Genomic DNA, 26,667 nt, shown 5'->3' with positions numbered 1-26,667 from the left:
TGAGACCCTGCAGGCCTGGCCCCAGGGGGCCCAGCCTGAACCCCAACTCACAAGGTGTTACCTTTCTGCTGGATGGAAAAGGAAAAAGGAAAAGTCACCTGAGAACTTGTGATTTAAGACTGTGTTTCCAGAGATGTAGAAACACTCCCATTCGTCAACCAAGCTGTCAATCACAATCCATGCTAGAACTTCCTTAGGGAAAAAAAAACTTTTTCACATTCATGCTAAACCACCACACCTTTGCTAAATTAATCTCCCAGTTCTTGAAAGTCCCCCCACCCAGTGCCTTCAAGGTGGTTTTAAGCAGGCCATTGCATCTTTCAACTTTCCCAGCTGCTGGTACGTGATAAGGAATATGGTACACCCACTCAATGCCATGTTCTGTAGCCCAGCTGTTGATAAGGCTATTCTTGAAATGGGTCCCATTATCTGACTCAATTCTCTCAGGGGTACCATGCCTCCACAGGACTTGCTTTTCCAGGCCCAGGATGGTGTTCCGGGCAGTGGCATGGGCCACAGGGTAGGTCTCCAGCCACCCAGTGGTGGCTTCCACCATGGTCAGCACATAGCACTTGCCCTGGCGGGTTTGGGGAAGGGTGATGTAGTCAATCTGCCAGGCCTCCCCATACTTATAGTTGGACCACCGCCCACCATAACATAGGGGCTTCACCCACTTGGCCTGTTTGATCGCAGCACATGTCTCACAGTCATGGATAACCTGAGAAATATTGTCCATGGTTAAATCCACCCCTCGGTCTCATGCCCACTTGTAGGTGGCATCTCTGCCCTGATGACCTGAGGTATCATGGGCCTATCTAGCTAGGAACAACTCCCTCTTGTGTTCTCAATCTAAGTCTATCTTTGACACCTTTATCTTTGCATCCTGATCTACCTGCTTGTTGTTTCGGTGCTCCTCATTAGCCCGACTCTTGGGGACATGGGCATCTACGTGGTGGACTTTTACAGGTAGCTTCTCTACCCAGATGGCAATGTCTTTCCAATCATCCACAGCCCAGATTGGTTTCTCCCTACGCTGCCAGTTGGCCTTTTTCCACCTTTCCATTCAGCCCCACAAAGCATCAGCTACCATCCATGAATCGCTGTAGAGGTAGAGCTTTGGCCACTTCTCTCTTTCAGCAATGTCCAGGGCCAATTGCACAGCTTTAAGTTCAGTGAGTTGACTCAATCTACTCTCTCCTTTAGTGGCTTGTGCAACCTGTCACGTGGGGCTCCATACGGCTGCTTTCCACTTGCGGTTTATCCTCACAATGAGACAGGAACCATCAGTGAAAAGAGCATAGTGTGTTTCTTCTGCTGGCAGTTGGTTGTACAGTGGAGCTTCTTCAGCACGTGTCACTTGTTCCTGCTCCTCCTCATCCGTGAGACCAAAGTTTTCACCTTCTGGCCAGTTTGCAATTAACTCCAAAATCCCAGGGTGATTTGGGTTTCTAATACGGGCACGCTGTGTGATGAGGGCAATCCATTTGCTCCATGTGACATCAGTGGCGTGGTGGGTAGAGGAAACCTGTCCTTTAAACATCCATCCCAGCACAGGTAGTCGGGGTGCCAGGAGGAGTTGTGCTTCTGTGCCAGTCACCTCTGAGGCAGCTTGAACTCCTTCATAGTCAGCCAAGATCTCCTCTGTGGGGGTGTAGTTGGCTTCAGACCCTCTGTAACTTCAGCTCCAGAATCCCAGTGGTCGGCCTCAAGTCTCCCCAGGCACCTTCTGCCAAAGGCTCCAGGACAGACCACGACTCCCGGCTGCAGAATAGAGCACATTCTTCCCATCTGGTCCTGCCCTGACTGGGCCAAGGGCTACCATGTGAGTGATCTTCTGTTTGATCTGGGCAAACAGCGTGATGCTGTTCAGGTCCCCAGTGGAAATAATTTTTCTTGCAGGTGACCAGGTAGAGAAGGCTCACACTTTGGCTGTACTCTGGAATGTGCATTCTCCAAAAGCCTATGGCACCTAGGAAAGCTTGTGTCTCCTTCTTGCTTGTCGGTGGAGACATCACTGTGATCTTGTTGATGACCTCGGTGGGAATCTGGCACCGTCCATCCTGCCACTTTACTCCTAGGAACTGGATCTCTTGGGCAGGTCCCTTGCTCTTCTTGATGGCAAAACCAGCTTCCAGGAGAATCTGAATGATCTTCTTTCCTTTCTCAAACACTTCAGTTGCAGTCTTTCCCCACACAATGTCATAGATGTACTGTAAATGTTCCAGAGCCTCACCCTTCTCAAGTGCAGCCTGGATCAGTCCATGGCAGATGGTGGGGCTGTGTTTCCACCCCGGGGCAGTTGGTTCCAGGTGTACTGGAACACTTAGTCTCCTTGGTAACTTACGGGGAAAAATTCTTTAGAGTAAAAAGGAACACACCTAAACCCCAACAGGTTTTTAATCAGGTCTGAAAATATAGCGGCTTTTTTCCACAAATAAATGACAAAGTAGCATAAAAAACTATCAATAAGTATTTTCAATGCTTCAAAAGTATTTTCAATAAACTTGAAAATAAAACAAAGCTTTTATTGATATAGTGTATCATGCTTATAACCCTAAGAAACATCTGGTTTCCAAAATATACACAATTATAGACTCTGATCTTTGCATAATTCAAGTTGCCTCCAACTATAAGTATGTTAGATGTTGCAAATGACCAGGTGTTCAATACTGAAAACTGTCTGTAAACAACAGCAAGAAACAGCAGAACAGAATTTAAATTGTGTGCACCAGAATCAGAAGTGAACAAATAATTCACTGATTATTAATTTTTTACCTGTTCTTTTGTTCTCGCAGGATGACCATGAGCTCTGAGCAGTTTTGTTGATTTAAACCTTCACTGAATTTACTCAATTTCTTAATTTTACAGTCTGAAACATGGTATTTCAGTTAAAGAGAGCAGTAACAGATAGACAGGAACCTCATAAATTAACAACTTCTACTCCCCTTTTGTGTGTGATATTGTTGGTGGCTGGCATCTGTCGAGATAAGCCAGCACATCCCCATTGAAACTAAGCTTGATGAAAGACAGACAAAAAGTTTTCAAAACCTAGAACTCCTTTCACTCATCAACAAACAAGTGGGTGGAATATCCTCACCCTGAACATCAAGACATGGTATCATATCTCTCTCTTACTGGAAAAACGTGGTGAAACAGTGGGAAAAACACCATCTATATACCCCCATCGCTCCCGATGGTTTCCCTGTAGCTGCTGCAGAGAGGCAGAGGCAGATGAAGAAGTCAATATCTTCTTGGAAGTTTTACCCTTTCTGCATCAGCTGAAATAATTTCAAACTTAGAAAGCTTTTGGAATAATAGTCCTCTTTCCTTTCTGCTTAGTAAAACTCCTCCATAGGAGAGGAGCTCCTTTACATATCCATCCTTTTCAAATCCTTGTAGCAGAGGTTGTGCTGCTGGATTCAGAGGCATGTTTCAGCTGCCTTGTCCTAAGTTTTACCCATGTCTAGGTCACGTATCATGATAAGACCCAGATGTGGAATGTCTTCCTCACTCTACACCCCCATTTTCCTTGGAAATAAAGCTAAGGCCATTCAGGTCAGAAGAGAGCATGGTGCAGTTTGGTATTTCTTGAGTCTGCATATCAGAGCAAAGGTCTGCAGAGCATATCAGCAGGCTTATCCACCTCGCAAATGTGTTACCTATACTGGCAATGCTGAAACTATTCCTTTCTTCTATAATGTATTTTCAGTGATAAATGTGTATGTGTGTCTTCATTGGCCTGTGTGATAGCTGGTTTTATATAATTTTATTGGAATTAAAGAAACAAAGGAAGAACAAAAAAATCATTAAGTAATCCGAGAGTGCAAGACAAAGCTAAAAAAGTCAAAACTTACCATGAAATAGGTGATTTCCATTGTATGGAAGCAGACACATTGGACAAATAATGTCCTGTGAAAGTCATCTTTAGATATCTGAGGTAGATCTCTTTAATTTTAATGACTTGGCATTATATGACTTGCTATGGCTTCTGTTAACATTTATTGTAATTCATCTACTAAAGAGAGCAATAAAAATTCAACAGATATGTGAAAGAAGCATCAGAGAATAATTTCAATTGATTCAACTAAATAGTGTTCTTTTCCTTATCAGTGGTTCTGTTACATTTTGAGTTATGTTTCTACATTTCCATTTAAATTTTATCCAAAATTTTGTGGGTTTTTAGAGGGAGACAAATCATCCTTGTCACTATTTAGGGGAGCAACAGCAGTTTCCACATATGTATATATATACAAGCTTTCTGCACATAAAGGTTTAAAGTTTTAAACCAGAAAAAAAGTCCTTTTTTTTTTCTGCAACATATCTATGTTTTTTCCATGTCTGTATCACATTAATCACTTTTTTAATATAAATTCCTGCAAAAAAGAGACTTTTTCATAAAATACTCTAGTTGACCTTTATTTTAAATAAAGAATTGCTAAAGGCTAAATCAGTGCATTACACCAGCAAAACAGATTTTTAGGAGTAGTTCCTAAAATAGCATTTACTATACCTCTCTAGAAATTTCATCTGCAGAGCTCAAAGCCAGCCTTTAGTTTGCCTTACATTACACCATCGAAGTGTGTGCCTCCTCCTGTGTTCCAGATGAGCAGCGAGGCTGCAGGTCTGTGACAGTCCAAGGCAGTAAAAAATGCTGGGTTTATGGTCCTTCCTGTTTCTCTGGATCCAGCACTCGTTTACAGTCCATGGCTTGTCCCTGCTCTGGCTCTGATCTGATCTGCACTAACCTGGGTCAAGGACCTGACCCGTCAGAAACAGATCAGCAGAGCTCTAGTGACACACTAAGGAAGGAGCTGAATTGCAGTAAGAGTGTAAGAGTGGCCATAATCAGCCTAAGCAATTACACAATTACCACCCCAATCTGCTCCTTTCCTCTTGGACTAGGAAAAAAAGAAATAAAATCAAATATCACGAAATTAAAAGCATTGGTTTTAATTTTTTTTCCTAACATTTTAGCAGGTGAATAATGATCTATATTACACCAATAAAAAGAATGTCATAATACCTCCCATTTGATTTTCATAATCAACTTCCTTCTTTCTCGTACTAGTGAGGAGTTCTATCTAAACACCTGCATAGCACCTTGTTATTTTCTTGGGGTCACACGCCTGGTATGCTCTAACTTTGTAAGCATTTTTGAGTAGGAGCTATTTTATTATGTGTTATTACAGAACATAGCACAAAAAGCCCTTGTTCAGGACAAGAGGAGTTGGTAACATAAGTGAGAAACCATCATAATAATGCAGAAGAGAAATACTACACTGACCATGATGATAACACTCCCTTCTTTATCCTGCTATTGCTGAAGTCAATAGCAGAGCCGTATTGACATCAGATGGTGTGACATAAGGCCTTACAGCATTATTATTCCATCTGATTTTGAAAATTTTTTTTATAGAACTGCTCCAGCATAAAGAAAACCCCTAACTTTACAACAGTACATAGGCTGGGTTGGCAATGGTTCAGATGTAAATATATCCACAAGGTGAATATTAGGTATATGTTTGTGTTTATACCCTTTTTTTTTTTTTTTTCCCCAGGACTACTAAGGTGACACAGACATTGTTTGCCCTTAGATTGATATCTCTGGTAATCTCAGAACTCTCATCAAGATTAGTTTTATTATCTAAGTGAACAGTAGTTTTACAGAAAGAGCATTTTATTGAACTTCTGCTTAAATCCAAACTACTTCAGAAAAGGCAATCTGCCTTGGCATAATGTGACTTGAGAACTGAAACTGCAAGTTCTTCAGAAACTGCCACCTACTTTCATCTATGTGATACTCAGAGCCACACTGTATGCTTATATGAAGCTCAAATGAAACTACTGAGTTTTTAAAGAAAAGTAGCTGTAATGAAAAATCTTAAATACAATTTTAAATCTGTAATTTAGTACAAAATCATGACATCGATATCTGTGTATACAGAGGTTCTATTTAATTTTCATTAAATAAGGAAATCAAGTTATCATTCAAATATCATTTGAGACCAGTAATTCCTTTTTTATTATGTGTCTTCTATTAAATTGGTAGGCTATTATTTCATGACTACAGGCTGCTTCGTTCCAGCTGCTTACAGTGGAACCCCCACTGGATGGCAGTCACATACAGCTTTGGAAAGAATTCAGCATGGAGCTTAGCTCACAGACCTGTAAAGAAACCCTAGGGGCTGAGTGTCTCTTAAAAAAAAAAAAAAAAAAAAAAAAAAAAAAAAAAACAACAACAACAACAAAAACCCACCGTTTCTTTTATTAGGTAATTCTAGTTTAGTAAAAAGACATGCAATAAAAGCAAATGGAGAGAAATTTCCCTATTCCCTCAGGCACTGTTCCCTAGACCCACTGTCTTGTGGTGCATAATTTCATTCCAGGTGCCCCAGGATTAGAGAAAGGCATAGCTCAAAGCTGTGGAAAGCAATGCAGGTGTCCCCTGACAAGAGATGCCAGAGCTGGCAGCAGAGCAGGTGCTGGCTCTATCACTGTTCAGAAACGCTTGCCCCAGGAAATTGGTATCAACAGCTTTTAAATAGACATTTATTTTAACTAGAAATCAGAACAACCCAAAACTTCAGTCATTAAAACAATCTGCAGCTGAAACCCATTGGGATATCTTTCCTTGACTTCAACGAGATGTGAAAAATGTGTGTGAGTGGCTAGACTCAGGTTTTTATTCAGTACAGGAGATCTGTTTAAACGAGTAAACCTCAGCAGTAAAGTGTCTGTCCCTGTTAGAGCCTGCAGTGTAACACATCTTTACTCTCATTGTTGCAACCCCCTTTGCCTCCATCCTGGGATGGAATGCTTTGCTATGCCAAAGTCCCAAGGGAAGTGAGGTCACTGGATGGACTGTGGGGGTTTTTTAAATCTGGTCAATGTCACTGCTAACTAACCTGTTCCAAGATGGGGAAAGAGCGGGCCTTTCTAAATCCTGTACGCTACCTGAACACAAAGGGAGTCTTATCACATCACAGCTGGCAGGATTTGATATTCTGTAATTGTCCATGTAAATGTTCACAGTGATTCATAATTTAAATTGACTTTTCATTTTAATGAATATCCTGCAGATACAACCCATGTACACAGGTAGAGGCAGTCTGTACATTTGGTGGAGGTGACTTTTTTATTACTTGTTACTATTTATTTGTTAGTCTGACATTGGACGCATGGCTACTGCTTTAGGATCTCCAGCATGCATCGATAAATTGATTACAGACATAGATTGATATTTTATCTGATTAACAATTATCTGACCAACACCACCGCCTAGATTCCAGAACACAATAAAAAGAAATATTTTTAAATTGCTCCATACCGATTCTGAAATAGAACGAACCCAAATGTTTATGATACTGACAGATACCAATGTAAGTAGCAGCATGCCCGATTATTTTATCAGAGTTACTTCAGCACATTTTAAGTCATATTAACAAAAGAAAAACCTAGAGGATGAGTCCTGTGCATGTACTGGAAGCAACCCCACGGCAGACAAAGAAGCTTCATGAGCTTAAGCTCTTGACATATGAGAGGATGGAGAGCCAGTGTTTTGTGGATTAGTTTTCACCAATCTTTACCTGATACACCTCTCTAAAGTCTAATTTTTTCATTTAAAAACCTTAAAGGTAAATACCATAACAGATCTAAGCCATTTCTAATTTTGTCCTGAAATAACAAGAGAATTTGTTTTCACCTGATACGCCTGCAGTTCCCATTGAAAATGGGTCTGGCACTTGCAATGTTGGATGCTGGAACATTTCCCATCCATCAGAGAAAAACCAGTAGCAAACTCTCAAGTGGAGTCTGCATTTTGTAGAGCCTGAAGTGGTTGAGGTTGAGATCTGCTCACTGTTTTAACCCTTTGTATCCACCTGACTACAGCCTTTCCAAAATAACTCTTTCCTATTTTAATTTATATAACTAATTTCAGGTAAAATTTGTATTTCTACTCTCTCTTAAAAATCTAAGAAAAACTGTTCACAATATTCTGAACAAACTGAAGCTCCTTATTTTCTGAGTAAGAAGACGGAACTATGTTTTTCCATGCATTTATCTCAAAATAATCAGTGTGAATACTAGTTGTGATAAATTAAAAACCATTTCTGAACATTAAGACTTGCTAGACCTTTCTTGCAATCTGCAGAGACTGTTTTTCCTGTCTGCTATGTATATACACTTTTCATCTTGGGGTTTTATAAGAAAGATAGGAATCTTCCAATTTTTATAGTTTTTGAGATGGCTGCCTCTGCAGATTCATGACACCAGTAGGCTTTACAAGTACCTGAGCTCATGGTATTCCAGGAGATCAGGGGATTCAGCCCTTCAGTTCTATGCTGCCTGCTATTCATTTACTTTTAACCACTGAACTGAGCATTTGCAGTATCATTAAAACAAAGTAATCCGTAATAACTGCATTTTGAAATTAGAAATATGGCAAAAAGATATGTGAAAATATTACATAGATATGGCCCTATAGAGATGCCATTTCTTAAGAATTACTTTTGCAGTCTATCATACCCTGCAAAGCCTTAAATCACATATATGAGTTTCTATCCTGTTTTGTGCCAAGGCAAGGCCAGAATAAAATAAACTATTACTGCTTTGTCCTGTTTAGGTCTGTGTAATAAACATACAAATGTGAGAAAATAATAACAACAGTAAAGATAAAAATTCATCCCAATTACCTTTATGAAATGTGAAATCAAAACTCTATTGAGCTATATTAAACTATGTTAATACCACTATTACTAAGCATAGGCAATTCATTTTATTGCTCTCTTTCTTCACATTTTTCTGTTAAATAGCTAAAAACCAGGGGGAAATATGCTAATGTAATGTGATTGCTCTACCATATCAGGGACAATATGCTTTTCCTATAGATTAAACTATTTAGCTGAGTTGATTATTCTTGAATTTATTCAGGTTTCAGTAGGCATCACAATCAGATTGAAGAACATCCTCAACAAGAAAGTAATAAGCATAAAGTGCAAAAAAAGAATACATTATTAATTTATGACTTTTCTGAGAGAAAATAAAAATACCCAACACCTGAATTAGTCTCAAATTCCCAGATATCTAAATCTAGCTTCAATAGCAACATAGGTCCCAAATGAAAATCTATTTCTATGGAAAGAAAAAGTTGTTTTATTATTGATGCAGTTGTTATATTTGGCAATTGAAGAGCACATAAGCAAAAACTGATGTGTTTCTATAGCAATCAGAACAAAAATATATTAAGTATAGGTATTCTCCAGGCCTTGGGTGTGGAGATGGCAGGTATGGAAGGAAGGGCATTTTCTATTGTTTTCCCTTTATGAAAATGAATGCAGAATGTATTAGATAGTTATAAGAGAAGGCATAAACTCCATGAGGTAGGCCTGATTGATCAGAACTGCAATAAGCAGATCAGTTCAAAATACTCATCATTTCTTTTCTCTTTCTCCAGCTGGATCACTATCCTCCAACAAGTTACAGCCTGCCAGCCACATCTGACATTCAATTCAATTCCCCAAAGGCACTATTCCTTGGAAAAGTTATAGGTAAGATTTCATTTTATACCTGGGACAATGACGTGTGTGCAGCAAGGTACTTTCTGACACGTGATACAAGTGTGATACCCCTAAGGGAGGGGTTATGTTCACCCTGTCACAGAGGCTGATGAGCACACAAATAAACAATTTTCTGCTGTGCAAAGGGGAAAAAATATATATATGTGGGCAAATAGACCCTTGTAATATTGTCTTTATGAGGTTATTACCTTCTCAGTGTCAGATGAAGGCAATCCAAGGAAATTACTGAGACCACCGCTTCTACCAGGAGATACTGAAGTTATCTTGAATGTTATCATTCACTGTGAAGTTATTGTGTGCCTTGTTTAATGTTTGTATCCATGTAGACTGGCTTCTTATCCCAGAGCATCCTCATGCAGCATTACTGTCCCTCATCACTCTGGCAAACCACCACTAACATCCATCAGTGAGGTCCTTTGGAGCCCGTAACACTTGCAGCAATACTCATCTGGACATTTTCTATGGATTTTATGGATTTCATGGTTATTTCCAGTGCAGCAGCTTCCTGGCCAGCTCCCTAGATGAACTCAAGGGGCAATGCAGATGCCTTGGCCTCACTTTTAGACCATCCTACATTACATTGCGTAATTTTTCTGCTACTTCTTACATGAATTTCCAGGGTTACTCACTTCAAGAAGCAATTCCTCCCAACATTTACAGTTTGTAAGGAGGGCTTTTCCCTTTTTCAGAGATAAAAGGGAATTAATATTATTTCCTCTAAGTGCTTTATGCAGAGATATGGTTGCTTTAACTCAGTGAAGATCTTAATCCAGAAAATTGCAAACTTTCCTTTGTCAAGTGGTGAAGGCAATAATCTGTGAACCCTTTGCACTGTTTTTTAAAGTGGTAAAAGAATGGACCACATAGCTAATGGGATTTTTTTGTAGATACAGTTTTCCATTTGTTTTATTTTTAAGATTTAATGTGCAGAACCTCCATGAAATAGGAAATGAAAAGCCTTTAAAATTACTGACTATCAGGAGAGTCATGAACTATTTTCTGGTACTTTCCAAGTCAGTTCTGCTGATGGTACAAAAGATGGTGCACTCTGATTTTGATCAGCCTCTGGAATCTGGGTACATTCCAACCTTATTGCATTTAATTTGGGCAGCTGGACTGGAGCTGATGGTCTGACTCAATTTTTTTAGTAGCACCAGATTATATTAGCCTTTTGGGACTATGATTATTTTTTCTTCTTCTTCTTCTTCCTCTCTGCTTGTTACTGGCTTTGCAAATAGGGCATTTTATTAAGCAGAAACATGTATCACTATTAAAGAAACAAATAAGACAAAAAAAAAAAAAAAAAAAAAAAAAAAAAAAAAACCACTTTTATTCTTTCTACCAAAGAAAAATTGAAACTCGCTGCAAAGAGATGGATTTTCTGGTGTGAAATTGTTGTACAACTGACCATGTCTGTTGATGAGCTTTACTGTGCAGCTCTCAGAGTCGTGTTGGACAAGGGAAGAACACAGTTAACAGGGTTGCCCAAGTGCAGCAGTTTGAAGGGCAAAATAGACATAGAATTCAGTATCTTTAAAGCCTCTGGCTGTCACCTCATACTGACTAGGCATATTTTAGTGGTCTAGAGGGAGTAGAACCAATAGAAGATCTGGATACATAGATCAAATTGCAATTTGTGCCCATGTGCAATTATATTCTCCAAATGAGCAATATGGGAGTAGTCTCCCATTTCACTGCTACTCTGGTGTCACTTGCATTCAGTTTCTGTTGTTTCCATACTATGCAATTCTTATTTGTCAGCAAAAATGAATGCAAGACACTATTTTTAAAGACAGATGGGTTTTTGAAGAGCACTCTAGAACACTCTTACTAGGACACTGGTCTTCCTTCTGACTTATTTCCATTTTTATTAGTGTTATTTGCATAGGAACAGCCACTTCTGCCACAGCTGTGCTTGCTGTGATAGAGTTTATCTGCTCCCCGTCAGAAATGAACCCTTGTACAGCATCTACACAATGCAGCACCTCTGTCTGCTCTAGGTGTTACAACAATATAGCTGACTAATAAAATGTTGCTTTGTAACTACTCAGAATATTTCCTGTAAAGCAGGAGGGTCACATCAGATCAGCAGCAAAATGTTTGAGTTGCAATCAGGAAAAACTTTTCTTTAAATTGTGACGCTGTTTCCTTGAAATAGTATTTTAAAAATGCTTTAAAAATGCTTAATGCTTTCAAGTCCACTGGCTTGAAAAATACTGATATAATTTTAACCTTTTGGAAAACTGGAGGTAAAGGCATTTAGTATATGATTCTTACCTAGGCAAAATGAATTATGATTTGAGGTGTGAAATAAAGCTGAAAGACACAACAAATGAAAAATCCTATTTTACGTGTGTGTAAGATAATAGCACTAGAGAAATGCAGGATTTCACAAAAAAAATTATAGAAAGGTATTGTTAATGTTTCAGGGAAGTTCTTTAATCTGTTATTTAAATGTATTTCGGCTTTGATGGCTGACAGCCAAGAGAGAGCGAAAAAAAAGGTATCTGGATGATAAGCTATGAAGACAAAAAAGTGAGAATTAGACAATGTGACAGGCATCTACATTTCCATGTAGGTTGCAATTTGCAGCTCATTACTGAGGTAGAATGGAGCAGAGGTTTGATTTTTCCATTAAGTGTAGAGGGTTTGGATGCAATACTCCACTTTGTATTCACATCCTTTTTGGAGAACTACACCTGTATTCTCTTAGTCTGTACTTTATTAATAAAAGTGGAACATTTCTTTGGCATTTAATATTTATTTATAAGAGATGAGCTAGACATAATTACACACAATTTTGTAAAAGTATCATTGTGGTGAACAGAAATAATTTGAGAGTTTGTCTAACAGGATATGTGATTGAGCACAGAAACACCAAGATCAGACAAGTGTTGCTCTTGAGAAAGTGGCAGGGAAGTAAAGGAAATATGCTTCTTGTCTTAATTTCCACCAACCACTCCAAATTAAATTATCTCTTTTCAGAAATACTTAAATATCCACTTGGAAACAATTGACATAATACAAATCATCATCACACAGATAATCATTTTCAGAACTGGCAACTGTCCCTGCAGCTCACCTCTATGGGCTCCATTTTTGTCTCTGCCTCAAGCTAGTGTTCTTCAGGGACTGTTGGAGTCCAGGACATCCCCTTGGATGACCTGGAACCCGAGGAAGGGAATTTGAGCCCTGGACAGGGGGACGTGGAGCCGGTCCAGGAGGCTCGGAGACCTTGGCACAGAGCCCAGGAAAACACCGGGTTTGATTTTAGTCCATGGGAGAGGTTTCCTACACAGAGAGAGGAATTGCAAACTACTGGGATGTGAAAACAGTAGTTTAGCACAGTAGAAAATACAAAATTCAGTAGTTTTAGGGTTTATAGAATAGAGGTAAATGGGGACAAGATGGTGGAATTTGGGTGGTACCTCATGTACTTCTCCTTCTTCCTCACCCTCCATCTTTTGGGGTGGTGATGGCACAAAGGAGTTAGAGTGGATTGGAGCAAAGTAGAAATGACACTTTTAGTGTGGGCACTAGGCATTGGTACAAAACAGTAAATAACCAACACGTAGTTATCTGTATAAATGTTAGGGAACATCCCATCGGGAGTCGGTCGCCTCGTGTCCCAGCTGCTGTCCGGACCTCGGCTGGGAGCAGAGAAAATTCTGAGATACCAAATAATAAACAACATGAGAAACCTGAAAACAAACCTTGAGGACTCTGCTTTTCTATACCAACGCAACTCAGGGTTTTTAGAGGGCCAAGGACTTTAAACCACCTAAATCTCAGGTGAGGAAACCCTTCCCAAGAAGGGACTTCTAGTAATAGTAATCAAAAGGAAAGAACCTTTCAGTTCTGCCTTTCTTCTTACAAAAGCAGCTGCCATCACTCTACAGCTAAGGAGAAGTCCTAGAAATCAACCTCAAGGGCCTGGATTCTTTACAGAAAAAGCAGTTGCCTTGAGAAGAAGTGGTAGAAAGTCACTTTCTAGATGTGGTGAGGTTTTCCTGATGTTAATGCAAAAATTTTTTATTGCTTCCTGATTGGAGTTTCTGGTTTTTTACTGGTGTTTGTGGTGAAAATTAAAATTGGTGAGGAGACATTTCTCTGGATCCATTCAGCACCTTAGACTGATGGGAAGTAAGACCAGCCTACATCTAGCCAAGCAGTTAGTTTCAAATGTGCAAAGGAGAGAACATAGACAAACTTCACAAAAAGTAGGAGATAAGTGATATTGCTTCATGACTTAGGTACGATATAGAAAGAAGAACTGCTTTTCTTTTTCTTGCATGGCATCTCTCTACAAATAGATGCTGAATAATAGGAGGCAAAAGCTCAGAATGCTTCAAATTTCCAGCAGTGAACAAAGGCAATTATTCTAAGAGGTAATCATTCTTTACTTCTAGATAAGATACTTTCTTTTCTATAGAAAAAGCTTGGCAGTTTGGTGCTTCAACACTTGTAGCTGAAAAACATCAGTAACCTACAATGTAATTCATCCTACCAAAACCATCACACACTTTCATAACCAGCTTCAGTGTCCATGTTTCCTCACCACTGCAGAGTTTTATCACTTAGAGGGTTTATTTCATGTCAAAGAATGAACATTTTTTATCTCTTTGAGAGCACTTAGCATCATTAAAAAGGGTATTTTGATAGTCTTTACTTAAAAAAAATCTGTAAAGGATATAGGCACAGTCATAATAGGTGCTCAGTTTGGGTATGCTTTTAGACATTGACATCATCTGATATGAAGTTAATGTTAATGTATAAAATACCAGTTTATAATTAGATGTCTATACTGTAGGCCACTTTTTTCAGCTTTTAAATTAGTATCTTAGAAAATAGTGCAGAGCTGTAAATAGATCATGAATAATCTAGAAGTATTCTTCTGCTACACCTCTTTGACATGTATCTACTACTTCTTCATTATCATAATGAGTTTAACACTTCATTATATGTGTTAGGAGTGTGGCATTCAGAGCTGCACAGCTTGTGCTCTGCTGCTTGCCTTCATTTTGCAGTGCAGAGAGACACTCTGAGTGCAGGCCAGCTCAGCCTACTTTCACTGATAATGAGGAAAATAACAGAGAGCATGCAGTAAATTCATCCACCAACTTACTTCAAAGTTAACTGCCTGCTGCTTCATTTCTGAGCACCAGCATTAACATTCAGTACTGTAACATCACTACAAATGCATTTTGTCATATTGGAAGCCCTCCTGCTATGGCAGGTAGCAGCTGAATATTAAAGATGTGCTTTCCCCTGCATGAGTTATGTATGAATTGTCATACAAAAAAATAACATCTGGACAATTCTTCTACTCCTCCTCTCTAATGGTATCAGCCTGGCTGAAACACCTCTGAGATTTAATATTGCCTGTCTCTCTGATCTCAGATCTGTCTGTCCATACTCACTCTTTGAAGTGTTTCTGGTAAAGGCAGAAATGTTCCACAGCTCTTTTAATCAAAATCTGAACAAAACAAAAGTAATTTTTCTTTCAGACCCCTAGTTTTGAGCTGTCTGGTTTTCCTCTGAGAAATCCTACCTACAAACCACATTCAGAAAGGAACATTTCCTGTTTACAAGTCTCCCATCCAAGGGGCATGATAAACACTATGATTTCCCAGTTCAACCCCAATAACTTCTAAGGCAGAAATGAGGGTAGCCCAAGGGAACTTTATCCTTTGAGAATCAAACTGAAGAAGAAAAGCCAAGAATATTCACTGATTCCTCTCAGCATCCATGCAGCATCTTCTCTCTGTTTTTCAGAATATTGCAGGATTCACCTGCTGCAGCTCCAGAGAGGCAAAAGGTAGACCCCAGACAAACTGGATTAAATTTGAGGGTTAGATAATCTCAGTTGTTATAAATATAGCCAGCTTTGCTCTTCCAAAAATTAGTTGGAGTCATTTACTCCCACAAACTTTTCACTCTTACCCTTCAGGTGATTCTTCACTTCTCAGTCCCTCTTACTTTTTACTGGCAGCTGCCTTTTCATTTCCTGTTGCCCTATTCTCTGTGAAAAGACTTCACTGATTCCCAGTCTTCAAATCATCCATGGGCATTCAACAGCTCCAGAAGACCACCTTTTATTCTCATGGTCTTCTAGCATCCATACCAGCCTCTAACAGGCTGCAGGGGTCTCCTAAATTCCTAAATTCCAAAGTTATTTCCCTTGTGCTTTTTCATGTCTCATAAAATTGTTCCATATAAATTGCTCAACAGAATCCTGCTGATTATCCCATTGTTTTACAGTTCTTTCCAAAGTATTCATCTACTGGATTCAAAATGACAAAAAAAGAAAAGAAAATTATAAAAAAAAATAGAGAGAGAGAGGGAGAGAGAGATTGTAAGGCAATTTAATTTGGTTAGTGCCATTTTGAACTGAGTATTTGCACAAGACTTACCTGACATTCGAAACACTGATAACAGCTATTTAAAAGCAATGGAATGAAATGAAAACTTAAACTCCAGTAATTAGACTGACCTTTTCTTAAATTCTGTAATTTGTTAAGGTGGCATGTCTTAGTTATACAACTTTTCCCTACCACAGGAAGACAGAAGCTATATTGCCTGTACAGTGTAATATCTAATATTAATTTATTTCAAATGCAGCTGCTTTCAAGGGTCAAAGAAAGGAACTGAACACAACAGAGGCATCAATAAAACCTACTGTTGACCCCATAAAATTCTAATGGCATAGCTAGCAAAATCAAAGAGCTCAGAGCACCTTCAATGCTTATAAATCATTTTTAAAAAAGGGTTGCACAGTCTAAAAAAGCCAAAAGTATTCCTGAAACTGAAAGTATAGCATCTTATCATTTTCCTCCAATTAAATTCAAAGGAAAAATCAAAAACTAGAATAAAATGCCCCTAAGATAACAGACAGAACTGATAAAAAATTGTCTTTAATCAGCCAAGGCACAAGTCTTAAAATTTTATATTACTTTACCCAGATTGGGCAACCTCTGCCCATAGTTCCAGATATAAAACATTCAAAAATAATGTGAATATGCGCTAATGATTTAATCAGAAATAGCTATAGAAATAGCATTCTGATCATATTATTTTGGCTGAGAGTGCAGATTACATACATGCCATTCCTTGTAAGAGCAGGTACAGAAACTGTACCTGCCTACTTCAAAACCTGATCATTGCTTGACAATTGAAAAAAAGCTCAGATTTTATCTGACGCTTGTTTCATTTAGGGAAATATCATAACAAAACAACACATAGCCTGACTAAAATATTGCAGAGATTGTCAGACAGAAAGGGAAGTGACTCATGTCCAATGTTTTAGAAGATCACTGAGATCAAACCAATCCTTTCCCTCAAGAGCTGAACTAGTTTTCACCCCCACCACTGATAATTTGAAAGTGCCTGTGTCCTCCTCTGATCTGCAGTGGCCTCTTATGCCAGAAGCACCAGAGGTTTTCTAGAACCCAGAGAAAGTGCGCTCAGGTTGCTGGAGAACCTGAAGAAGAGCAAGGAGAAAGGGATGTGGGAGTTTCTGGAGTATGAATTATATAGGAATTTCATGGTATGTGCTATTGTGCCTTAGGCTTGGACAGCTTTCATTCTCTCATAGAAGCCTGGGCCTGTACATGTTGTTTTAACTGTCCAACTCATTAAGATGAAATTTATCTCTGGTTAAAGGCTCAACACAATCTTCATACTACTAAACTCTGCTTAAGTAGAATGGATATAGAATGTAAATTAAGTTTATATTGTGCTGCTGCTCTTTGCAGAAGAAAAAAACACCTGTTCTGGATGAGCATGTTCAAGACATAGTAAAAGAAGCAAATGTTGTTCAAACAATATTAAGAAATGAATAAATGTGAAGATAAGATAATCTTTCTTTAGGACCTTTATATAGAACTATAAATTCATAGACTAAATTATTCATGATGAATAATTTCCTTAACTCCCACTATCACAAAAAAGAAAGATAAGTATATAAATTATGGAAAGACACTTAAACGTTTTCCTGTTTAGCCAGACGTTTGGCTGTAGGCTAAAGCTTTCTTTTAAAAGAAATGCTCTCATTGTTTAAATTACAGAGCCAAAACCTGGCTGATGTCTTAATTTCAAGTCTTTCTGCTCAGCAAATTTTAGAGCTATATATATGCACTCTCTAAATAAGTCCTTTCTCGTAGGTAGAGTAATGCATTCTCCATCTGCATATTTCAGGGAACACTTATAACACTATTAGTTGTCATGGAAAAGGAACTCATTTGGAAGACTGTGTGATTCCCAATGGCTTCAGCTACACCAATGCTGTAAATAATATCAGGCACTGTGGTTGTATCAGTGATCTTGCTTTAAAATTTGCCAGGCCAATAGAGCTGACACCACTCAGCAGGAACAGGCTGTTTGAAACGATTCTGTCAAATCTTTTTTTTCCTTTGTTTTTGGGAGGATTGGGTTTTTTTGTGGTTTTTGTTTGGTGGTTTTGGGTTTGTTTGGGTTTGGTTTTTTTGTTTTTTGGTGGGGGTTTTTTTGTTTGTTTTGGGGTGTTTTGGGGGGTTTTTTGTTGCTTTTTTTTTTTTTTTTTTGGTGAGGGTGGGTCTTAGGGTATCTTACTTGAATGTTTTGCAAAAATTTTAGAAGTTTAAAGAAAATAATGTTGTACAGTACTACAAGAATAAGATAGATAGAATAAGATAGGATAGGGTAGCATGGTACAGTACTAGGGACAGCATTGCTTTTAAATGGCTTCCTGAATTAGATTCAGAGGTTTTTATCAGCAGATTCAATGTCACTAATGGCTCCTTGTGTTGCAACTTGGTGGTTTGTTCTGATACTAAATCTGACACAATAATAGCAGTGTTACGGCACTGAACACGACAGTCACTGATTCTCAGATTTAAATGCCGTAATAAAACTGTATTTAATCTCCTGTACAGTGACTAGTTCATAAACTGCTCCTTTAAATACAACAGGAATAAACTCACATGTTTATAGCTTTCTTTTTAGAGAAGCTTGTTTCCTGTTTCCTCCCCCATAAATGTAGACAACTACCTAGAAATATCTCCTTTATGACTATATGAACTCACAATTCTGTCTTAGTGACTCCCAGCTACTGTACCACCAGGGTTGTACTCCACTTGCAAATGAAGCAGTTGAGTAAGGTTACAGTCAGTCTCCCACCAAAAGGTAATATTTTTCTTTTGTTCAGTCTGCTAGCAAAATAATACATACTGTCACTGGTTTTGTTACTCCTTCCTACTTTCTGTCCTCTTCAGACTGTGTTCTGAGTTTTACCAGTCCTTCCTTTTCCTTTTTTGGAATGAGATCGTCATCTGTCTCATTGTTACATGAAAATGCTTATTGGTCAAAAAATTGTCTCCTGATCCTTCTTATCATTTGCAGAATCCCAATTGTGTAAAGGTTGCACCATAATATATATAGTTATCTCAAAAGTGTCCAGGGAGACAAATATTTAAAATACTTCAGCTAGAATAACTCCAAAAAAAAAAAAAAAAACACTTTTCTTTTAGAATAATTTTTGGGGTTGTAGGTGATGGAATGCCTCAGAAATACTGGTATTGTAAGACATCTTCAAAGCAAAGTACTATTACAATTGCTAATGTAATTCATCAAGCTGTCATAACTTTCTCTCAGCCAAATTTGATCTGATTTCTGTTTAGCACCTTGAAAATATGTACTTTCTTCACCCAGAAAAAGCTCACTTAAATAAAATTAGCGTATTTGTCAGTCTCCTTGGAGCAATGGCAACCTCTTGGTTTCCTGCCCAGTTCCAGCACCCCTGAGATCTGGCCCAGGCTAGCTGTGGACCTTATGGAGGAATCTGGGCTAGGAAGAAGATTAAAGACAAAAGTCGCTCTGATTCCTTGTGGGAAACCATCCCACAGGTTTAATGCAGAGCCTGCTCCTCAGAGCCCAGGAGGAAAAAGAGGGCAGGACCCCTCATCCGAGGAGTTTTCAGCCCTAGGGAAGAGGGGAGGGGGCCTGAAGACCAATGGGGGGACCCAGGCGGAGGGGAGATACAGGGGGTATCAAGTGAAGGAGGGGTGCAGAGATACATGGGAAGGTACAAAGAACACCCAGTGCAAAACAAACTACTTCGTGCAATACAACATTTTGGTGCTTCTGCTTTCACATGGGATTCTTTGCAAGACAGCCAATGGTATGACTAATGAAATTGGGAATGGTCTACTATTTCTGTATTAATTCAACCAGGATTTAAAGATTTCCTTTACATTCTTCATAGGTAGCATCTAAAGATTTCCACTAGTATAAATGCACACAAAACTATGTATTTAGTAAGATAATTAATCTGACTAATCTGACTTCCTGGCATCACAGGATGGGAGTTAGAGGTTATTAAGGACTTGCAAAAGCTAATGAGATCTCTGTAAACTATCCTCTATATGTAAAAAGACCATATGGAGAAAAACCAACATTTGGAGTAAATAGCATATGGAGAAAAAACAGCAGCCTATCAGTGGCTAAAACTGATCTGACTTCAGAAGTACAGAAGCCTGGTAATGGCAAAAGCTACAGGAGAAAGAGAGGGATAAGAATTTCAAATACAGCTTCTCACAGCATTTTATATTCCCTTAGGCAAACCCAAGCATTATCTTGCTCAGAGCAAAGGAACTGACGTGGCAGTCAGGGGCACAAGACCCTGCTGAGTTTCTAGGCCAGCATGAGAAGGCAGGATATTTAAGTGGTGCTGTAACATTATGTCAGCTGGAGCAAATGGATTTTTTTTTACTTGCCACACTTTCCTGTACTTCCTTTGCCTTAAGAAAGGAGTCTGTGCAGCAGCTCTCCACTAAGTGCCTGCAAGCTTGCAGGAATCCACAGATATCTCTCCATTAATGCATAGGTCATATCTTAATTGCTTAAGTCTGTTATCTCGACTTTGTAATAGTGTCCCCTCCAGGGATGAATTAATGCCTGCTGGCAGCTCAGTTTGCATTGCATCTGGTTCCTGGGTGCTGTTTGTGGTGTGCCACATCCTTTCTGCTGAGGGATACACTGAAACCAGAGCATTAAATTTATGAAAAACTTTTTTTTTTTTTTTTTTTTTTTTAATTAGAATAATAGGGTGCACCCTGTCCTCATGCAGGAAAATAAATGAATGGGAAATATTAGAATATTAGAATTGTGTTGCATTTTTACTGTATTCTGAGGAGATCAGAGAGGAAGTGGAGAACAGGGAGGAAGAGTGGGACATGATGAGCTTGACAAACTCCCATTCTGTGCTCAGCCCTGAACCTGCCCTCTTTCTAGTTTCCTTCATCAGGAACTATCTAGTAAGATGTTCATCACAGCATTCAGACACTATCCTCTATTCTCAATGTGATTCCTTTACCAACAGTGCTGCACACTCAGCTCTTTCTGTACTGGTTTTGAGGCTTTCCAATGGTGTGCATGGCACTTAAACACCAAATTAATTTCTATTACTTCCAAGCTGGACATTTCCAGTCCTTCCTTAGGACTCACCTAGGACTGCTTGGGGGATGGGGGGGGGTTGTTTTTTTAAAAGAAATTTACTTTGTATATAATTGTATATTCAGTCAAATTAAAAGCCATGCTAAACATAAGCAAAATCATAATATAAAGCAGAGAGGTACACAAGTGCCCCTGCATTTCTTTCCCAGTTCCCAGTCTGCCTGCCTTTGAGCTTTCCCACAGCCCCATGCGAGGGCAACAGGCTTAGGACATCCGCCTTAACTAAAAATTGTGCTGCATTTCAAGAATGTTTCAATTACATTATCAGTCTCCAAAATAAAAGAATTTGGGGAGTTCTCCTCATGCACACATTTGTTATAGGCTTCTTGTCTAGCCCTTGTCTCCCTTCTGCACCCGCTCTCTTCCTCTGACTCCCCTTACTGATCTGCCTGCTTCCCTCTGGCTGCAGCTCACATCTAAGTTTGCAGCAGCAGCTTTTATCTCAGCAATACTCAGGTCAGGCTGCATCCTGTTGCCGCAGGTGGATTCAGAGTGCTGTGTCTCTGCTGCTCTGGACCCTGCTCCTCTCCTCTGCTCATCCCCATTTCAGTGGCCCTCGCTGGAGGACACGGTAAAGCCCTGCAGGTCAGCTTTCTCCAGGCTCTCAGCATGACCAGATTGTATAACCTCCCTTCTTCCTTCCAGAGCTCAAATGAAAATCATCAAACACGTCTTACTATTTTGAAAAGAAAGTAGAAATTACTATCAACTGGTTAGACAATTTTCTTTCTGTGCGACTTAAGAAGCTGAATTTTGAATTTTAAGTTCTTGTTGTGAATTTGGGTAAATGCCTCTGGAGGGGGAGGGGAAAAAAAGAAGATCTAAAGGGTCTAATGAATGGCATGGAAGAAGCTGTGAGAAACACAGATGTAGGGAACAAAATGGTGGTGACAAATCAAGTGTTGATAAGCCGCAAAGATGGCTAATGCCAGATGCAGATCAAATAGAGATGTCCTGCTTCTCTGGTGCCAGATGGGAGAAATAGACAGCTTGCGAAATGGCACTTGATCACCTGTCCTTGGGAGGTACCAGCTTTTCTCGTTTCTTCGAGATTTTCTTGCTGCCTGACCATGAGTCAAAGAAATGAAGAAATATATCTTTACCTCATCCATCTGCATCCTCTTAATTATTGTGGATTGACATCTGTTCCCTAACAAAGTCAGATGTCCTGTCAAAATGCAGAACTGTCCCAGCTGAGCATGTGGCAGTTTGGCTTCAGCCTGTGCTGCTTTCACAGATCTCAAACAGAGCGCATCAAGTTTTGGGCTGGCTCATTTCCATCCTCTTGGACCTCCAGTCACAGTAATTCAGTGTCAGGGACAAAATTAGCAGCACATTGCTCTCCCTTTCCATATGCAAGGATGAGCTGATGGACAGCATCATGTGATCAGTGACCTTGCTGTGATCTTCTCAGTTTGAGCAGCTGACAGAAAGCCCCTCTCTGACCAGCAACTTCACTGCTTTGCTGTTTAACTGATTTACAAACACATCAGCCAGCCTCTTATGGCAAACACACCAACTAGCCACAGATTTCCTGAGACAAAGAGACATGGTTCTCTACATCTTAAACTCCTGTAATCTCAATCTTGCCTTCATCTTTATTATCTAGATTGGTGCCTGAATCAAACTCTTCCTGTTAGTGATAAACTGGAGACAGGGAGAAATGAAACGTAAAAAAAAAAAAAACCAGTTTAAATCTTTTCCAGTTTTGAGATGGACTCATCCACAAAAATCCCAAGTATTTTTTCTAAAGGATATTGGAGATTTGTTGTACCATTATTCAGCTTCTCTTGAAGAGCTTGGTGCTGAGCATGGTTAAATACAGTCCATGTACAGAGCTTCTGCAGATGTGTACCTACCAACTTGGCAGCTGCTAAAAGACACAAATTGCTTTTAGAGGTCACCTATTACATTTCTTTTTTTCCAGCTCTTCTTCTGACTCACATCCACTCAGCTGCTCAGCAGACACTCTGTGAGGGTTGCTCATCATTCAGAAATCCTGGACAACTCACCACCGTGCCTGTGTAATTAAACTCGGCTTTGCACATGCCATGAACTGGAACATGCTGTGGCTACATGCACAGATGCCCAGCTAAATGTTATGCCCAGCAAATTCGGCATATCCAGAATATTTCAGCCTCGCTGTACATCTGTTGATGTGTCAGACTAAGTGTTCTCTGTGCATTTCAATGCTGTCAGACATGTGACTGTCACAAAGCTCACTATTAGATTGGAACGAGCTACCAGCAAGATTTAAAGTGTTTCTTTTTGCCAGTTTCAGAAGAGGAAACAGAAGTGCAGATTTTTAGGGCAAAACGATCGTTAGTGGTTTGTTCTCTCCTCAGCTTATATCAACCAGCTTCAATCAGTAATAATGCACTGAGAAGTAGAGGAAGACTATTGTATCTTAGAGGATTTAATGCTTCAACATAGGGATAGTGATGAACAACAGTAAGATTTCCTAGTACAGAAACTCTCACACATGCCTATGTTTTTGGAGTACCTAAGGCTTCTCAAACAAGGCAATTTTCCGGATTTCTGTGAAGAATTCTTGTGGTTTGTGACAGGTGTCTTGACAACAACTGTTTTATCACTCCACCTCAGCCTACCAATCCACATCACCCAGGGGCATGAAACAACCACAGTGCTGAACGTCTCAAAGAAAAGTATTTGTCAAAAAAAACCCCAAAAAACAAACAGAACAAAACACCAGAAAAGCAGTAGAGGGGAACTGGTAGATGTAACAATAGAATAAAAGCTCTAACTGATGATAATATTTGGAATAAAACAGGGAAGAAGGAAACAACTGAAATAAGAATAAAGAAGATACAGAAAAACAGTGGTGAAAAAGGAGGATGGGGAGAAAACACTGAATGGAAAACTACAGTGGATAGGTGGTGACTTGTATCACATAATGAGCATCAAATACTTGAACAGAAAGCCCCTGAGACACAGGATACCAAGTATTTATGATGTGAGACATACCTTTACTCCAGGTACGCCATCAAATTCTACTTAAAATATGTACTGCTTAAGCAGATTTAGGAAATATTTCTGCACATTCTATGGAGAGCTTTTTTCCTATGATTCCTTTAGGCTTGGATTTTTTTCTTCTAATATTAATTATCTGGTGTTTTTCTCTTCATCATGCTGCCAATGATTTAGCACCTTGGAACAGCAAGGATTTAGCTTCTCTGCTCTAATGATTTAACATATGTGTCGACCCAAGTTTGCCTGCTTTTCATTGCTTGTACTTTATTCTCACACAACTTCAAGAAAACTATGTATATTTTTAGAACTTATGTATTTTGTTTACCTGTTTCTCCTCTGGGAGGAGAAAGATGATTGATGGTGATGTTCACCAACGAGGTCAAAGAGGTGGCTACCTGTGTAGCCAATCTTTTCTCATCAAAGTCTATATAAGATGGAGTCAGAAAATGAAAGAGAGCTTTTCCTGCTGACCTTTCTGCTGCCTGCTGGTTCTTTCGTATCCCTAACAGTGACACATATGTGTATTTTGCAACTAAAAGTTACCACATAAAAGTCTTAAAGAGCCTTAATATTAATTATTAATCATTAATCTTAAAGGGTTTGGAGTTTACATGGTTATTTTTATACTTTTTATATCAATATATAAGATAGAAATAATTTCAGGTACAATGATGCCAAGCAGAATATAGAAAGAAATTGATTTCCTCCTAGAATGTGTGCCTTCTTCAGTATATTAACACTGCATCTAACTCATCAACGTAAATACTATTTCTCATTTTCCAGTGAAATCTTATCTGAATATTCTTCCATTCTAGAGATTTTACAGTTCATGCATTTCTGTATGTATTAATTAAATATCTAATTTTCTAGTTATGTCTCCAATTTGGGTCTAATGTTTTTCCAGCTTAGTCAATATTACCCTTTTGACAGAAAAATTCATTCCTTGGGGAAGGGTATACTGTCTTATATATTCATTATTTAAAAGAAAACCATATTCTAATTATCTAATTTTCTCCTCATTGGTATCTCACAATAATCTTTTACCCCTTTTTAGCCTCCCTGGATTGTTTTAAAATTGAAAAGGCATCAATAAAATCATAGAATGGCCTGGGTTGAAAGAAACCTTAAAAATCCTCTAGTTCCGTGCCCTGCTGCCATGAGCAAGGACACCTTCCACCAGACCTGGCTGCTCAAAACCCCATCCAGCCTGGCGCTGAACACTTCCAGAGATGGGGCACCCTCAGCTTCTCCAGGCAACCTGTTCCAGAGTCTCATCATCCTCAGTCTAGTGGATTTCTTCCTGATATCCAGTCTAAACCTATCCTCTTTCAGTTTGAAGCAGTCTCCCCTTGTTCTGTCACTACAGCCCCTCGTGAAAAGTCCCTCTCCAGCTCTCTTATAGTTAGTTCCCTTTAGGTACTGGAAGGTTGCTTTAGTCTTCCTGGAGCCTTCTCTTCTCCAGGCTCTCCTCGATCCCAGTTCTCTCAGCCTGTCTTTGTAGGAGAGGTATTCCAGCCCTCTCAGCATCTTCATGGCCCTCCCCTGGTCCATGTCCTTCTTAAGTCAGGGCACCCAGAGCTGGACATAGCACTCCAGGTGGGATATCACAAGTGGGAAGCAGAGGGGCAGAATCACATCCCTCAATCTGATGGCTACACCACCTTTGATATAATCCACCATGGGCCCACATCTCCAGCCTGTCAAAATCCCTCTGGATAGCATCCTTTCCCTCCAGCAGGTCAACTACACCACACAGGTTACGTTGAGTGCTGAGGGTGCACTCAATCCCACTCTTCATGTCACCAACAACTACATTAAATGGTGTCAAGAATAAAAATTAATCCAATGAAGAAAAAATCAGCAGGAAATACATCTCTTCATGACATGGAGCTGTGGCATTTCTACTCTTGTTGAGAGATTTCAGGCACTCCAAATGAAGTAGATTGTGCTCTGTCCCCACATTGTATTTTAACAAAGACAAATATTTGTATTCTATGGATTTCATTTGGACAATCAGGAAGGGGCTGGAATATTTGTACTTCTGACATTTCATTATGTCTCCCATTGTTTCTGCTTTTGGGCAATAGTTTCATTTTTTCCTTCATCTGCTATGCATCCTTTTCTTTTGGTGAAATATCCATGGCAAAAGCTTCTTGTATTTGCACAACGCCCCGTGTTGTCATAGGACAGCTGACCACCAGCCTGATTTTGAGTCCTGGCAAATGTTGTGCTTCAGCAGGGCTCTGAGACCTTGTATCAGTGCTTTTTGCAGTGGTTCACAGCCTGATCAGCATTTGACATAAAAATAGAGACTGTTTCACAGTTTTAGGCCCCCTACACATTCATCTACTGCTTTTATTTCTCCTTTTGCCCGCTGTACAACTGGGGCATGGCCCATACAACAGCCTAATCCAAATCTTTGTGGTTGCATCTCTATTTTCCACATTCAAAGCCTTTTAATCAGGCTGCTTAGGGGTCTTTTAAAGGCTTCTTGAAATATCCACACAATCAGCCAGTCTCTGTCCTGATAAATGTGTTACAGAGACAGCATATGTTCAATAGGATGGAGACAGACAGTGCTGGAGACTCTGCTGGCAGGATTTGAAGG

General features: G+C 39.4%; 1 protein-coding gene across 1 annotated transcript in view; it reads left to right on the top strand.

Moving 5' to 3' along the window:
- LOC136363373 (contactin-associated protein-like 2) overlaps positions 1–26,667 on the top strand; it is an 88,809-nt gene that overhangs the window by 22,499 nt on the left and 39,643 nt on the right. The window contains exon 4 of the mRNA XM_066322565.1: positions 9,455–9,548. Within this exon, the coding sequence (XP_066178662.1) occupies positions 9,455–9,548 (94 nt within the window). The remainder of the gene's footprint in view (positions 1–9,454; positions 9,549–26,667) is intronic.

Source organism: Sylvia atricapilla, chromosome 1 (genome assembly GCF_009819655.1).
Source record: "Sylvia atricapilla isolate bSylAtr1 chromosome 1, bSylAtr1.pri, whole genome shotgun sequence".
Classification (NCBI taxonomy): domain Eukaryota; kingdom Metazoa; phylum Chordata; class Aves; order Passeriformes; family Sylviidae; genus Sylvia; species Sylvia atricapilla.
The sequence above is the reverse complement of the archived record's forward strand: the minus strand, read 5'-3'. Positions and strand labels throughout refer to the sequence as shown.